Here is a 16,612-nt window from a genome sequence, read left to right as displayed (position 1 = left end):
GGTGAGCAGGACCACATCTGGTGGTGTGTTTTAGGGTGTCTGTGACTTTATTATGATTTTAGGCAGCCTCTCTGCTAATGGGTGGGGTTGTGTTCCTGTCTTGCTCATTGTTTGGCTTAGGGTGTCCAGCACTCTAGCTTGCTGGTCGTTGAGTGAGGCTGGGTCTTAGCATTGAGATGGAGATCTCTGGGAGAGCTTTTGGTGTTTGATATTACGTGGAGCTGGGAGGTCTCTGGTGGACCACTGTCCTGAACTTGGCTCTCCCACCTCAGAGGCAGAGGCCTGACACCCAGCTGGAGCACCAAAACCCTGTCAGCCACACCGCTCAGAAGAAAAGGGAGAAAAAAAGAAAGAAAGAAAAAAATAAATAAAATAAAATAAAGTTATTAAAATAAAAAATAAAAAATAATTATTAAAAATAAAAAAATTAAAAAGTAATTGAAAAAAAGAAAGAAAGAAAGAAGAGAGCAACCAAACCAAAAAACAAATCGACCAATTATAACAAGTGCTAAAAAGTATACTCAAACAAACAAAAAACGGACAGACAGAACCCTAGGACAAATGGTAAAAGCAAAGCTATACAGACAAAATCACACAAAGCAGCATACACATACACACTCACAAAAAGGGAAAAAGGAAAAAATCATATATATCTATATATATAAAAAAATAGGAGGAAGAGAGCAACCAAATCAATAAACAAATCTACCAATGATAATAAACTCTAAATACTAAACTAAGCTAAACATAAAACCAGAAACAAATTAGATGTGGAAAGCAAACCCCAAGTCTACAGTTGCTCCCAAAGTCCACCATCTCAATTTTGGGATGATTCGTTGTCTCTTCAGGTATTCCAGTGATGCAGGGTACATCAAGTTGATTGTGGAGATTTAATCCACTACTCCTGAGGCTGCTGGGAGAAATTTCCCTTTTTCTTCTTTGTTCGCACAGCTCCTGGGGTTCAGCTTTGGATTTGGCCCTGCCTCTGTGTGTAGGTCGCCTGAGGGCATCTGTTCTTGGCTCAGACAGGACGGGGTTAAAGTAGCAGCTGATTCGGGGGCTCTGGCTCACTCAGGCCGGGGGGAGGGAGGGGTACGGAATGCAGGGCGAGCCTGCAGCGGCAGAGGCCATCATGACGTCACAACTGCCTGAGGTGCACCGTGTGTTCTCCCGGGGAAGTTGTCCCTGGATCACGGGACCCTGGCAGTGGCAGGCTGCACAGCCTCCTGGGAGGGGAGGTGTGGATAGTGACCCGTGCTTGCACACAGGCTTTTTGGTTGCTGCAGCAGCAGCCTTAGCACCTGATGCCCGTCTCTGGTGTCCACGCTGATGCTGATAGCCGTGGCTCGCACCCGTCTCTGGAGCTTGTTTAGGCGGTGCTCTGAATCCCCTCTCCTTGCGCACCCCACAACAGTGGTCTCTTGCCTCTTAGGCAGGTGCAGACGTTTTCCCAGACTCCCTCCCGGCTAGCTGTGGTGCATTAACCCCTTCAGGCTGTGTTCACGCAGCCAACCCCTGTCCTCTCCCTGGGATCTGACCTCCGGAGCTCGAGCCTCAGCTCCCAGTCCCCACTTGCTCCGGCGGGGGAGGAGACAAGCCTCTCTGGCTGGTGAGTGCTGGTCGGCACTGATCCTCCGTGCAGGAATCTCTCCGCTTTGCCCTCTGCACCCCTGCTGCTGCGCTCTCCTCCGTGGCTCCGAAGCTTCCCCCCCACCCACCCCCCATCTCCACCAGTGAAGTGGCTTCCTAGTGTGTGGAAACTTTTCCTCCTTCACAGCTTCCTCCCAGAGGTGCAGGTCCCATCCCTATTCTTTTTTCTTTTGCCCTACCCAGGTATGTGGGGAGTTTCTTGCCTTTTGGGAAGTCTGAGGTCTTATGCCAGCGTTCAGTAGGTGATCTGTAGGAGCTGTTCCATATGTAGATGTATTTTTGATGTATTTGTGGGGAGGAAGGTTATCTCCACATCTTACTCCTCTGCCATCTTGAAGGTCTCCGGGTGTGGAGTCTTAATCACTGTGCCACCAGGGAAGTCCCTAGGGGGCCAGGTTTTAGCTGCAGCCCATTGCTTATTGACCCCTGGTACGGGGGGGGGTAGAGGACAGCTTCATGCACGGCCCCCTAAGGTTCACCAAAGCAGTCCTGTGGATATTCCAAGGACCACTGTCATCTCTTTAAGTGAAAAGATGAAGCTCAGCTGCAGGGAACCTTAGCATAGTAGTTCTAGAAGGTTGCCTCTGACTGACGCTGCTCTTTATTCCTGACTGCTCTGGTGGGGTGACCAGGAACCTAAGCTGTTCCACTTGGGGTGTGTGGTGGCTGAGCTGGAGGCTCTCAGCCACCCTCCCAGTTCCTATCCTGTGTCCCCTGTGGGGAGGTAGTAGGGAAGAGCGTGGTGGAGAGAGGGGTGTTGTTCCTCGGCTTCTCCTCAGTTTTTTCAGAACACAGTTGGCCCTCCATGTCTGAGGGTTCCACATTCGCAGATCCAACAAACAGTGGTTTGAAAGTACTTAGGGGAAAGAATTTTAGAAAGTTCCAAAAAGCCAAACTTGAATTTGCTGCACCAGCAACTATTTACATAGTATTTTCATTGTATTTACAACTATTTCCATAGCATTTACATTGTATTAGGGATTACCTGTAATCTAGAAATGATTCAAAGTATGTGGGAGGACGTGCATAGGTTATATGCAAATACTTTGCCATTTTATATAAAGAACTTGGGTACCTGCAGATTCTGGTATTCCTGGGTTGGGGGGTGTTGTCCAATCACAGCCACCCCCCTTACCAAGGAACAGCTGTATTCCAAATTGAGTGCGATTTAGTAAGGTTTGGTTCCACTTTCATTTACTAGACTACATGAGACAAGAATGTGACTGTGATAGAAATAAAATAACATATCAAGTTGGACATCTGAGTTTCACCAGGAGCTGCATTGTTGAATATTTATCTCCATCCAAATTGCCACAGTGTATCAAGGGAACAATTACATATAATGAGTATTGTAAAATAAATTTTTACATTGTAATTTTTCTGCTTTTGAATTATATTTTACCTTATTATTATTTTTAATATGTCAGTGCAAGGCTGCCAACTATCCTTTTTTGGGAAAGGAAAGGTTGCCCTTTATCCTGAGATGGTAGCTTGCTTACATTTTTTGGTGCTAAATGTCCTTTCTCCTATGAAATCATGTTGGCAGTAGGTAGTAGTAGATTGATGTCCTCACTTGGCAAAATAAGAAAAAAAATTCATGAAACTTTGTTATTCCTTGCTTCCACCTCACCTATTGTTGGATAATTTATCAGAGCATAAATTCTCAAGCCTGGAGAAATATAGCCTTAGATATCACATAGTCCACCCCTTCATTTTGCAGAAGTTGAAACTGGCCCAGACAATGGAGTGACTTGTTCAAGATCACACAGATAGTAAATGGAAAACTAGAGAGAGTTCCCTGGTGGTCCAGTGGTGAGGACCCGGCGCTTTCACTGCTGGGGCCCGGGTTCGATCCCTGGTCAGGGAACTAAGATCCTACAAGCCGTGAGGTGTGGCCAAAAAACAAAACAAAACTAGAAACAAAACTAAACCAAGTGAGTTAACTTCTTTCCATCTTTCTAAGCTGTTAAAAAGCACTTTATTACCAAGAGCAAAGAAAGGATGTTGCACAGGTGCTGGCTTAATTGTGAGGCTCTCATGTATAATAGATGTTATTTTTATTGATGTATTATTGATGGGGTATTTTCTGTATCCACTGAGTGGCAAGGACTACTAGTCTCCTGTGCTTCTTGTCACATCTATGCGTACACATGAGGATGTTGTACTGATTACATAGCATGTAAATAACAAGGAAGTGTGGCTGAAGCACTGGAAATAGGCTTGAGGCGGTTATTTGGGTGGAAAATCTAACAATTCAGAAACTAACAGTAAGGGAGTCAAGAGTCTTCTTATGAAATCTCCTGGGCTCGGGAGAGAACTCCCACGGTCAAATGCCAGTTTTTACCAAAATAGGAACCCTCACTTCTATATTAGTTAGCAGCTTTAGCCTTTCCAAGACAGTGTTTGGGTAAATATTGGGCACAGTCCATTAGCAATGAACAGGTGACACTGTGGTGAGAGGTTAGGGAATTGAGAGAAGCAGAAGCAAGACCTATGGCTGGGCTGAGTGGCTAGGGTGTGGGATAGGTATAGCAATCCCAGAAGCCATGTGTTTCAAAACCAGTGTTGGATGCACAGGGCAGCTTCAGGTGAACTCCAAGTTCAGCCCTGGCACTGTCCATCTCCACACTATGTTCTATTATTTCACTGCCTGTTGTCCCCTTTAAGAACTATTTTAAAATCACATTTAAAAAGCTTGCACTCGAGAGGTGCCAGGCTCCAAAAATACGTAGCAGTAGACTTCAATGAATGAAACACAATCTCCATCACCTACAAACTGTAAATCACTGGATGTCTCCGGAGAGACAACCATTTGGACTTTCCAACCTCATCAATCCAGGGCATCCAATTACTAGGAGTACATACCACTGCCAATCTTGTGGGATATTTATGTACAGTTGACCCTTGAACAACTCAGGGGTTGGAGATGTCAACCTCCTCACAATCAAAAATCCACATATAACTTTACTCAGCCCTCTGTATCCACCATTCTGCATTCTCAGATTAAACCAACCTTGGATTGTGTAGTACTGCAGTATGAATTTAGTGAAAGAAATCCGAGTATAGGGGCTTTCCTGGTGGCACAGTGGTTGATAGTCTGCCTGCCGATGCAGGGAACACGGGTTCAAGCCCTGGTCCGGGAAGATCCCACATGCTGTGGAGCAACTAAGCCCGTGCGCCACAACTACTGAGCCTGCGCGTCTGGAGCCTGTGCTCCGCAACGAGAGGCTGCGACAGTGAGAGGCCCGCGCACCGCGATGAAGAGTGGCCCCCGCTCGCCACAACTGGAGAAAGCCCTAGCACAGAAACGAAGAACCAACACAGCCAAAAATAAAATAAAAAAAAAAAAAAAAAAAAAGAAATCCGAGTATAAATAAACACATGCAGTTAAAACTTGTGTTGTTTAAGGGTCAACTGTACTTTATTCTCCCAGTAACTGCAAGACTTTCCTCAACAGCAGAGTGAATTTGCTTAGGAGGAGGAGAACAGATGAAGATGGCAAACAGCAAATCCAAAATGAGTACTTTCAATTTTTTTATACTTTTTTTAACCCTAAGTAAAATATGTTGTTGAGTCCTTTTTTCATAACTGGTATGTGTTTACTATACTTAAATTATTTCACTACTAAATATGGTACATTTTGGATTCTAAAAGAGTGAAAGGTTTCAGGACTTCTCACTCATTTATTTAATTCAATATTTTGATTATCTTCTATGTGACAGGGTAGTCTTTTTCTACTATTTTTTAAACTTTGCTCCTTTTTGGTAAATGCCAAGGCTGGAGTGTTTGAAAACACAACCCTTGCCCAGTTCTCTTGGAATCACTCTGTCACTAACCCCTAGTAGAAACTTCGAAGCTTCATTTTACATAGACTCTCACGTAAAGTTTTTCTTTTCAATTTTTCTTCCCCCAAACATACAAGCGATTTATCATATTGCCTGTGCTATTTTAATTTACGCACGGTGCATTTATTGTCTGCTCCAGCCCTTGCCTCTCAGTAGAAATTCATTCTGCTAGGTCTGGGGTCGGCAAACTTGCTCTGCAAAGTGCTAGATGGTAAATGTTTTTGGCTTTACGGACAGCTGCTCAACTCTGCTGTTAGGAAGTGAAAGCGGCCGCAGACAATACATAAGCAAATGACCGTGGCTCTGTTCTAATAAAACTTTATGGACACTGAAATTTGAATTTCATATAATTTTCACGTGCCACAAAATCTGCTTCTTTTGATTTCTTTTAAGCCATTAAAATAAACTTGAAAACCATTCTTAGGCTGTACAATAACAGGCAGCAGGAGGGCCGCAGTTAGTCAACCTCAACGCTAGAGGAGTCAGGCTGTCTCTTCTGGCAGGGATCAACACCTGACCCTGACCTCAGTGACTTCTCCCAACCACCTGTCCAGTCTCTAGAAGGCAGAGTCCCGTTTTCAGGATTATAAGGGGGCGTGAGGGCACTACACCATCACGAGTGCACGTCCTCCTTGGCAGGCCACTTATCAGCCCATTTAGGGTGGTAGGAGTCCCAAAAGGGCTTGCAAGACACAACGGGGCTCGGACTCCAGCGCAGGAACACCCTGGAAACACCTCCAGACCCCAAGGAGTCTGCGCGGCGGGGCGTCAGGCAGGTACTCACCGGGCGCCAGTTCGAGTGCTCCCAAGCAAAGCGGCACAGGCGATTGCCAAGCGCGCCTGTCACTAACCCGCCGCAACCCCCGAAGCTCGTTAACCGAGAGGCCCACGGCCCCTTCCCCCGTGCCCCTCCCGGGTGAGAGGCGGCGCAGGGTAGAGGTGGCCAACTTAAGGTTCTGTCCCACCCTGAGCGGACGCGACACCCAGCTCCGGCCAGCGTTGGATGGGGCGGGACTCCGGCGAGCGTGGTTGCACGCGCGCGCGCTCCTGCCCAGTCCAGCCCTTTCTCGTCCGGGGCGCGCGCGGCCAGGCCGGCCCCGGCGCGAGCCTGCGGCGCCCCCGTTCGGCTCCCGCTGGTTCGGCCGCGCCGCGCCGCCGTGCGCGCCGCCCGCGCTCCTGCAGCGGCGAAGCTGGCAGCCGGGGAGCCAATTAGCGCTCGGCGAGGCTGCAGCTACTTCCTCGTCTGCCCGGCTGCGCGCTCCGGACAGCTCTGTCGGCCGCGGCGCGGGGCGGGGCACTGCGCCGAGCTGCTCTGCCTGCCTCTGCTCGTCCGGCTGCCCAGGGTGGACGCAGGTCCTTGAAGGCGCACCACTGCAAACCAGACAAAAAGAAACTCTGAGGCGCCCGCAGTGCCGGCTGGAGGGGCGTTCGGTTGGCTTGTCGTGCGTGGTCTTTAGAATCAGCCGCTCCAGGAAGAGAGATGTCGAAGCCGCCACCCAAACCGGTCAAACCAGGTAAGGAAGGTGGCTCGCTGGGTCCCCTGGCCGCCGCCGTGCCCTGCGCTCCCTCTGCCACTTGGCAGGGCAGATCAGGCACGTACCCGGCCCCGAGCCTCGCTTTCGATGCCACCCACCAGGGTGGGAGTTGTTAGCGTTGCTGCGTTCGCTGCAGGGGACGGATCGTTTTGGATAGCAAGAAGATTTTCGAGGAATTTTAAAAATTTTACTTTTAAAGAGGAGTCACCCTCGGTTTTGCAGCATTGTCATTCGCTGCAACTTTCCAGTCGACGTGATGGCTACGTCCCATTGAGATTTCCTGGAAGACAGGGCCATTGATCTCCCTTAGGAAAAAAATTAAATAAATGTCTTGAAATGTTTTTTTAGCCACTTCCTCTTTTTTTTTTTTTTCAGTGTGTGTCGCTGTCAAGTTTGGGTTCTTGACCGGCCAAAGCGAACGGGAAGTGCGCTGCTGGTAGGGTGGGGTGGGTGAGTGAGTCTCCGCAAATTGACCTCGAGATCTTGGGAAAAGCTTTTAGAAAACTGTACTCGAGCTCCTGACTAGAAGAATCTAGGCTGCGGCAGAGTAATCTCAGCTATTACTATTCAGAAGTGTCACTTTATCATTGCAGTACAAGTCTTTTGCCTCCACTCCCTCAGTGAATTAGGCGAGTTAAACTGGAGAGGGTGAGCTTACTAACTTCCTCAAGCAGCTTTCTTGGCCGATAGTCCTTGTTCATTTTTTATTCGATCCTTGGAATATTTTCTGGGACATGGAGAAAGGAGAATTTAAAAGCGACTGAGATATTTCAGTTCAACACTGTAATAAACTCTTTCGTGCATTCATTGAGTAGGTAGTTACTGAAAACGTGGGAAATGGAAGAGAAGTGGCTCTTACATACTCTGAACTTTTTTCTTCCAATCTCATGCAACTTCATTCAGTATAGCACAGGCTGAAATTTATCCATTTACATCAAATTTCGAAGTAACCTTGATTAGGAAGGAGTAATTTCAGTGATTAATTTTTTTCTTGATTTTTCTAAACTTTAGTCAAGCACTTCAACTTTCATGATTATCCAGTTTTCTTCCTTTACCATCATACAGTGGTAGTTTCAAATCATTTTATTTGAAAATTATGTACATACTCACATATATGGCATAGTCATTCACTGAGGACTTAAATTTTGCTGGACTGAGTGTGACTTTGTTGGGACTTTGGCTCCACTGTGAGCAATGGTGGAGAAAGGCTAGAAGTGGGCTCTGTGCTTCTTTAGATATGGAGGCTGATGAGGAATTTGCATTTTAAGTGCGTTTGTAGGAGGCAGCAGCCTTCTAAACTCAGATGTAAATCAGGACCTCAAGTAACCAACAAAGAAGAGTTGTTCTTTGATAGCTAAACAGAGTACTTTATTTCAAAGAAGGTCCTGAGAAGCCGTTCATGAGGTTTTTCATCTCTAGACGTTAAGTGATGTCTGTGCTGTAGCTGGAGGGACATCAACGTGATGTGTATGTGTGTGTTTGCCCAGGTGTGGCTTAGGGATCACACGGCCGTGGCCGTGAAAGCCTGGAATCCTAACCAATAAGGCCACCGAGGAGCTCCCTCACAAAGACTTTTTAAAAAGAGACTTTATTCTGAGTCTTGAGGTAAAGATGGGCCAAAAGATGTTGAATGAGATTTGGCCTAGAATCCTCTCATTCTAAGCACGTTTGATAACCTTCCCCTGTAGTTGGAAGCCTGATGTATGACCTTGACCAATTCTTTTAAATGGCTTATTGATTTTGGTGGTGGAAGTAAAGTGGCATAAATATTTCACTTGTCTTGGGAAAATAAATTAGTGGGACTTTGAAGAAGCATATGTCCATGTTTTGGGTTCTTTCATATTTACAGTAAAAACATCATAAAACTTCAAAGATGTCACACATATGTTGCTTATATAACACCTTTGAGAGGGAAAAGGTTTTCACCTAAAATGATCTGAAGTTTTGTATAATTTTTTCTTCTCTGAATAAATGAATTAGTTAAAGGTGAGATATAGAGTTGGCTCAAGGTGTGCACATGAATAATTTTTCTTCATAAACTTGATGCTCTGTTAATACCTGATGGCAGAATAAAGTCTGAGAAACATCTTGAAAATTCCAGAATGATGATGACGATTATAATAGTAATAGTTAACATTTATTTGGCCCTGAGTGTCAGGCGCTGTGCCAAGTACTTTGTATGCTCTGTCTCATTTAATTGTTCTAATTTCCCTATGAGGTGGATCCTAATATCCCCATTTTATGGATGAAATAGGACTTAGTGAGGTTAAATAAACTTTGTAAGTTCTCAAAGCTAGGAAGTGGTTGGTTTGGCCTGGGAATGGAACAAAAGCCTTAACTGGAGTCTATGCATTTTGGGCAGAGAAACCTGTGAGGATTCTATTAGGTTGGACCGGGTTTACTTGGGCAGCCACCTTTATTAACTTATGCAGTTGTATTATTTGCATTTGCTTTGTGTAGCTCCCCTCTTTAATTGGATCTGTATTAGACTATTTGACACTTAAAATTGCTTTTTAATTTTATATTGGAGCATAGTTGATTAACAATATTTGACACTTTTTGAGAGTAGAATAGTCTCTTGTTTCTTTGTAACTGCACAGCAACTAAACTTTGTATGTGTGGCAGTTACATAAAAAGTCTTGATACATAATAAAGTCTTTGTCTAGAAGAAAGCAGGGGAGACTGTGATTGGGCATATCTTGTAGCTTCACATTAAATAGCAAAGGCTGGAGGCAGTGTCCATCAACAGGACTTCTGGAAGTAGAGAGGTCTCCTCCCTCTTGTGTTTTCAGCATTCCCATGGTTTGACTTCAATGGGACTAAGTGATGAGCTTTTCTGACATGCCTCTGTAAGGGAGAAAAAAACTTTTCCTCTACCCTCTTAGGTTTGATATCTAGTTACTGTGAATTAACTGAATTAAACTAACAAAAAGCCAGATTAACAGGAGGAAAAGGCATACAAATTTAATTGATGTTTTTAATTTTATGTGTGTAAGGGCTATACAGAAAAGAAGTGAAAATCCAAAGAAGTGGTTAGACTTGGACGTTTATATACCACTTTAACAAAGGGCAACACATTGTAGAGAAGTGACTAAAAGGAAAGAGGCGTTGAACTTATGGGGGAGTAGAAGATATGGGGAAGGTAGAGATATGGGGAAACTAATGGAAAATAAGAGTTATTTTAGTAAGGTTTACTTATGCAGACTCATCTCTGTGCCATCTCTATCCCTGGTGATAAGGGTTCTTCTCCTCTGTCTTTAATGGGGGACCTACAGGAGGAGGATACCTTCATGAGGAATTTATGTCTTGTTTTCAGGCAGATGGGGAGGGCTCAGAGTTCTTCCTGTGTCTGCTTTTTCTCAATTGCCTTCAACTCAAAATAATCCTTATGCCAAAGTGGCATATTTTGGGTTGACATTTTCTGATCCCCTTCACCTCATACTTCACGTCCAATGAAGACCATCGCCAAATTTGTCCTCACTTGCTTAATGGCCAGGGGAAGCAAAATACATGGGAGTGAGGAGAGGGAGAGAGAGAGGGGGCAGACACACCCTTTTAGTGGGCTGGTGTGAGCTATTAAGTCAAAATTCTCTATTGACTTGTCATTCATACTTCAGTAAAGCTGGGGAAAAAAGATTCTCTATCAGATAAATTAAAGGACTTTGGGAAAAGAGTTTCAGACACCAGTATGGAGAGAGATTTCTGATTCTTACTGCATGGTACTCTATTGTATTTATTTAACCAGACCCGTATTAAAATGTGCTTCTATTGTTTCCACTCTTTTGTTATAACAAATAGTGTTACAACAACCCTGTTGCTTACCTGTGTGAGTATAGCCACAGGACAAAGTCCTGGCAGTGGGATTGTTGTGTCAGAGGGTATATGCATTGCCGTATTCACAGACATTTCCAAAATGCTCTCCAAAGAGGTTGTACTAATATACTTCCCTACCAAAAATGTGTGAGCACGCCTTACACAGAAAAATTACAACGCATGTGATAGGAGATATTATCAAAGTGTGGTCAGAGGTCTAGGAAGTACAAGGCAAGGAGCTTGAGGAAGCTGAAAAGGTGTCACAGAAGAGGGGAAATTTAAGCAGGGTCTTGAATGCTGAGTAAGAATTTGGTAGGCAGAAAAGAGGGGAAAGTCGTTTGACGTGGACAGAAATGAAATAACTTGACATGATGTCCTGCCCACGTTTGATTGACTGCATAGGAGCTGAGCTTCTCTCACAGAAGCCAGGGGGATTTGGTGTGGAACTGTGAACCAGAGAAATTTGTTCTGAATTAAAGAGAAAGCCGTTTGCCTAGTGTAGCAGGTTGTGGAAAACAGTATTGCTCCACACAGAAAGCAAGTATTTGAACGTCCACATGTGAGCCATCTACTCATGTGCTTATCTGTTTGTTAGAGTGTTAACAAGAGCTGTGGGTGGTAGTTTGCAGAAATGAGTTAAAGAGGGCCACAGCTTCAACTCACTTACACAAGTCACTGGTGGGACAGCTGAGGTCACCTCCTTTTTATTAGTTCTTGCCAGTTGTTTCCCACTCACTGTTTGAGTATCTGTAGAATTTTTAGAAAGTTACAAGGCAAATCCCTCAACTTACTCTCAGGGTAAGAGTTAGGGGAGAGTTTTGTATTTGTGCATTTTGATTAGCATGTTCAACTTGTTAACATTCCTTAGAATTTGATAAATTACCTTGGTTTTATATTCTTGGAATGAAAGAATGTACTCATTCTTTTCTTTTTTTTTTTTTTTTTTACCCCCCTGTGGACATGAATTTATTAGAGGAGCCAGGTCAGAGTGGGTACAAGTTGCAGGTTGAGAGGAAGGGGCAGGGGGCATGGGCGGCCCTGCCAGCCTGAAGCCAAGAAGACAGGAGGCCGGAGGGGGCTCAGCCAGTAGAGCACTGAGTCAGCAGGCGAGCAGACAGGCTGTTCTTCACCCTCCAAGTGTCAGGGCCGAGGGCAGAGCAGCAGCTTCGAGAGGGCGTGGAGGATGTAGGTGCCTGGCTCCAGTTGCGGCTAGGTGGGCAGGACAGTGAGGAAGCCCCCCACCCCAGGGGTCTTCAGCGCAGCAAGAGGGCAAGCCACAGAGGGGACAGTGGGGTGGCGAGAGGCCGGGGGTCCCGGGCTTGGGGGGAGGGATCTGAGGGTTCCTTCCTAGTCTGGTGCTCCTGTTTCCCAGGGAACCTAAAAGCAATTTAAATTCAAATTCAGGAAGACCCTAGAGACCCATCTAGGGTCTCTAGACCAAGTTGATTCTCTTGCTGGAGGGTCTGCCTCCAGCCTCTTACTATGATCTGAAAGCAGCCCTAGAGAGTCTTTCTGGCATCCCTACACTCCAGGGATTTTGGTAGGTTCTGAGAAACTCATGGGTTCTATTTCAGGATTCTCTCATCTAGGAGGAAAGGCTTGATTCAACTCACTTGTATGAGACAAGGAAATTACTTCCACTTGGAGAGTGTTCTGGAGTGGCTGTACCTTCTTGGAATTTCTTGACCCAATCCATGCTTAGGGGGAGGACCCCTCCAAATTCCAGCTCTCTGAGCATAGATGAGGGCAGCTAGAGGCGGAGAGAAGCTCCTCCAGGCTTTTGGCACAGTTGGCAGGTATCTCAAGACTCCAGATTTGGAAGATTCCACAGAGTCTCATATTTCCTTTCTTGGAAACCAGACTCTTAGGACTATCTCTAAAATGTTGCCTATCCATGTTTACAGGGTTTGGGGGCTGCTTTCTGGGCCCATTGTTTTGATGAGTCAGTGCAAGTTTGTTGACAGTAGCCCTGGGAGGACCTAAACTGGTTTTTCAGGCAAAGAAACTGGCTGGGAAACATAGCAACAGACACCATTCCCTCCAGAGTTCGTTTCTGAACGGTATAGCAAACCCGAGATGGTTTTCAACGTTGTTTTTCGGTTGAGGAGTAAATCATTCTCTGTTATTCGTCTGTACTCAGGTTCTAACTCTAAGACGCCCAAGCAGCTGCTAACCACAACCTGGGCCTACGTTAAGCAGAGCCGTGAAGTGGGAGTCAACCGCTTATGGTGACTGCCCACTTCCTCTTTCAGGGAGTCTGTCCCATCCACAGGGCTGCTTCTAGTTCTTGCCTAACACCTTGCCACTCTTGAGGGCCAGTTCTATACCTAAATATTGGGTCTCTAAATGGTCCCTAGGACTTGACATTGGTTTAGTAGGAGCTCTGTTCTCCATAATGGGTTCCTGCCCATTTCCTGATTCTTGGTTGGTACTGGGTCTCTCTGATGTTTTGACATCTAACCAGGCACTCTCTTGTTAACTGGCACTGGGATATCTGCTGCCCTGAACCCTTGTCATTAGCTTGCTTGGACACGTGCTCCATGTTGTACGGCCCTTTGGCTAACACACCCGTGCCTTTCCAACATGCTGTGACCTTAAGATTGGCGTCGGTCTGTGTCTGCTCTTAGATGGATTTCCCCTGGGGCGCCCATCCTTCAGACCTAACCTTTGGCAGACCTGAGTGCCATAGCCAGTTGTTGTTGGAGCTCTGATTTTGGTACCTCTGGGACCAGGGCCACATGCCCAGAGAGCCTTATAATATCCCGCTCAGGACCATCCTGGTTTTCGTTGCTGACATCACCTGGAACTTGGTTTCCTCTTCTCTTAGTTCCACGGGCCTCTGAGAATAAACTCTCTGCTTCACATCTGATGAGCAAATTCACCTGCAGTATTAAACCAATCATTGATTTATCAAAATCCCCTTCCCCAATGTGCTTACAGTAAAAAATAAGCTAGGGGCTTCCCTGGTGGCGCAGTGGTTGAGAATCTGCCTGCCAATGCAGGGGACACGGGGGCCCTGGTCTGGGAGGATCCCACATGCCGCGGAGCAACTAGGCCCGTGAGCCACAATTACTGAGGCTGCGCGTCTGGAGCCTGTGCTCTGCAACAAGAGAGGCCGCGATAGTGAGAGGCCTGTGCCCCGCGATGAAGAGTGGCCCCCGCTCGCCGCAACTAGAGAAAGCCCTCGCACAGAAACAAAGACCCAACACAACCAAAAATAGATAAATAAAATACAATTAAAGAATGACAGCAGTTAAACTTATATGATGACAAAAAAAAAAAAAAAAAGCTAAAAGTAAGATTCCTGAGAGAGAAATTCGCTTTTCAAATGAACTAGTCTTTAGTAATAGGAATTTAAGCATAAAGATGGGCTAATTAGGGCAGATATTCTAGGACCAAGCTGTGATCTGGAGGAGAGGGATGCAGAATATAGTAATGGGAAATGGACATTAGTTTTGGAGTGAAGTTCTGGTCCCAGTTTTTTTTTTTTTTTATTAACTTGCTAGGTCACTTTGATAAGCAGTCCCTAGACTACTCTGGGCCTCAGTTTTTCGTTTGATTCTAAATCTGATTCTGAATCTTTATTGCCTTAGACTGACTTTTCAGATAATTCCCCAAATTTCTACATGATTTCATCCTGTGCTTTTTATAGAGCCCCGGGACATTTTCGATAAGCCCTACCCATCTTCCTGCTACTTCCAGTGTTCAGTGCCACGTGAATGCAAACATGGAGGAATTAAATACTTTTTAAAGGCAGTTCATAAATCCAGATTTCTATGAGAGAGAGAAAGAGAGAGAGAAGGATGGGAAGTGGGTTAGGGTGGGGACATAATGTATTCTTAATTAGGTCTGATCTATTTCAGTTAGGTCTCTGGCTACACAGGGCAGTGGAGTTTTGGGTTTGTTTTTTTTTTTGCAGCTGCCTAGAAGGCAACATTGGGATGGCTCTGCAGAAATGTGTCTGGGGTCTGCATGCACGGATTCCAGTAAGACCCTCACAAAATGTAGCCATCATGTGGACGTTTATGTTTGGAAAATGTATAACATTAATTATAACTCAATAATATCAGCTCCATAGATTTGAGATCTAAGAATATATCTTCGGCTAGTTTTGTTTTTTGTTTTTTTGGGCTGCGTTGGGTCTTCATTGCTGCACACAGGCTTTGTCTAGTTGTGGTGAGGGGGGCCTACTCTTCGTTGTGGTGCGTGGGCTTCTTGTTGTGGTGGCTTCTCTTGTTGCGGAGCACGGGCTCTAGGTGCGTGGGCTTCAGTAGTTGTGGCACGCGGGCTCAGTAGTTGTGGCTCGCGGGCTCTAGAGCGCAGGTCCAGTAGTTGTGGCACACGGGCTTAGTTGCTTTGAGGCATGTGGGATCTTCCTGGACCAGGGCTTGAACCCATGTCCCCTGTATTGGCAGGCCGATTCTTAACCACTGCACCACCAGGGAAGCCCTTTGGCTAGTTTTCAGAAATTAATTCTCTGTGTAAAATACTGTTCAGAATCCCTTTTCTCCTTGTTTTTTTTCCTGTCTTTATTGGAGGTGATAGTTTTAAGCCATGAATTCAAGTTCAGACCTCGCCATATAGAAATTCTCACATTTCATTCCAGGAAGGAGGGTTTTCAATGCTTCTCTCTAAAAGAGGATTGATAGTCTTCCTCTAAGAGAGTGGTTCTCAGCCCACCCTTCGCACTGTCAGTTATGTAGATCTCACACAAGAAACCAACTTTTTAAAGAAAATAACATTTACATGCTTACAGGGCTTCTGATATAATGACAGTGTTAAGAACATAGAATTGTACTGATGGGAATAAGTTTTATTGCTATAACTTTAGAACTCACACACAAAAAATTTGGTTCATAGTTAAAAATTATTATAGTGCTCTTGAGTGTTAATTTTCCACTAAACATCTTTTAAGACTATAGGTAAAGAACTTCAATTTGTTAGGACAGATGACAAGAGAAGGCGGGGTACTTCTGCATCTGGACGGTGGGTACTGAAGGAGGGCAAATTCCTAGTACTTATTATGAAAGCCTGCAATTTGGATGACCGCTGCATATTGGTGGAAAGCCACTGCCCTAGAGAGCATGGAGTTTTCCCTCTTCTGTCCCTGTGGGCAGAGAGGTTATTTTCACTGTCTACCCATCCACACTGTAAACAACAAATAGTTCTGCAAGCTCAAGGGAGGGGACCAGCGGTATTCCTAGAAGTTTAAGAACAAATTCCAATGTCTCAATACTTTGTCTTCCCCCATGACCCTGTGTTAATAAAAAAGAGAAATGATCTTCTGGGCATCCATTAATGAAAAAGAGTTAAGAAAAAGTCCAGAGCAATTTGCAATCTCAGGAGTAGGTGTGAAAGGTGCCTTGGGCCTTCTAGTGGCTGAGGTTAGTCACTGAAAGTAAGTGTAGAACCCTCAGGAATGTTATCACAGCTCCCGCCCAAGGCCTTGAGTAGAAGGGAGATTTTCATAAGAATGGTCCTGTAATTACCCTATGTTAATTATAACCCCAGAAAACTAGAGCTTTTTGTTTGTCTTTCTCTAGCCTTGTCCTTCTCTAGGGGAAATCCTAAGGACTCCATTCTCTCTTCCTCTCTTCCTCCTCCCAACAGCTGATCTGGTTTGGGAAAATACCTGAACATTTCTTGGGGTTAAGATTCTCCCCTGACCTTTTCCAGGAGTCACTTGGTCTCTTTGGGTCTTCCCAGACCTTCCAGTTGTAGCCCCTCCTTTCCATAGACAATCTTGACTTTCAGGACCAGGTGAGTTGG

General features: G+C 45.3%; 2 protein-coding genes across 4 annotated transcripts in view; one reads left to right on the top strand and one right to left on the bottom strand.

Annotated features, from left to right (window-relative positions):
- NMRK1 (nicotinamide riboside kinase 1) overlaps window positions 1-6,500 on the bottom strand; it is a 34,628-nt gene extending 28,128 nt beyond the window's left edge. For all 3 annotated transcript variants that reach the window (XR_009702136.1, XM_061201179.1, XM_061201180.1), the window contains exon 1: window positions 6,280-6,500. The gene's annotated coding sequence lies outside the window, so the exon portion shown is untranslated. The remainder of the gene's footprint in view (window positions 1-6,279) is intronic.
- A 218-nt stretch (window positions 6,501-6,718) lies between these two features.
- Window positions 6,719-16,612, top strand: part of OSTF1 (osteoclast stimulating factor 1) — a 46,208-nt gene continuing 36,314 nt past the window's right edge. The window contains exon 1 of the mRNA XM_061201178.1: window positions 6,719-7,009. Within this exon, the coding sequence (XP_061057161.1) occupies window positions 6,976-7,009 (34 nt within the window). The 5' untranslated portion in view covers window positions 6,719-6,975. The remainder of the gene's footprint in view (window positions 7,010-16,612) is intronic.

Source organism: Eubalaena glacialis, chromosome 9, assembly GCF_028564815.1.
Source record: "Eubalaena glacialis isolate mEubGla1 chromosome 9, mEubGla1.1.hap2.+ XY, whole genome shotgun sequence".
In the NCBI taxonomy this organism is placed as follows: domain Eukaryota; kingdom Metazoa; phylum Chordata; class Mammalia; order Artiodactyla; family Balaenidae; genus Eubalaena; species Eubalaena glacialis.
The sequence above is the reverse complement of the archived record's forward strand: the minus strand, read 5'-3'. Positions and strand labels throughout refer to the sequence as shown.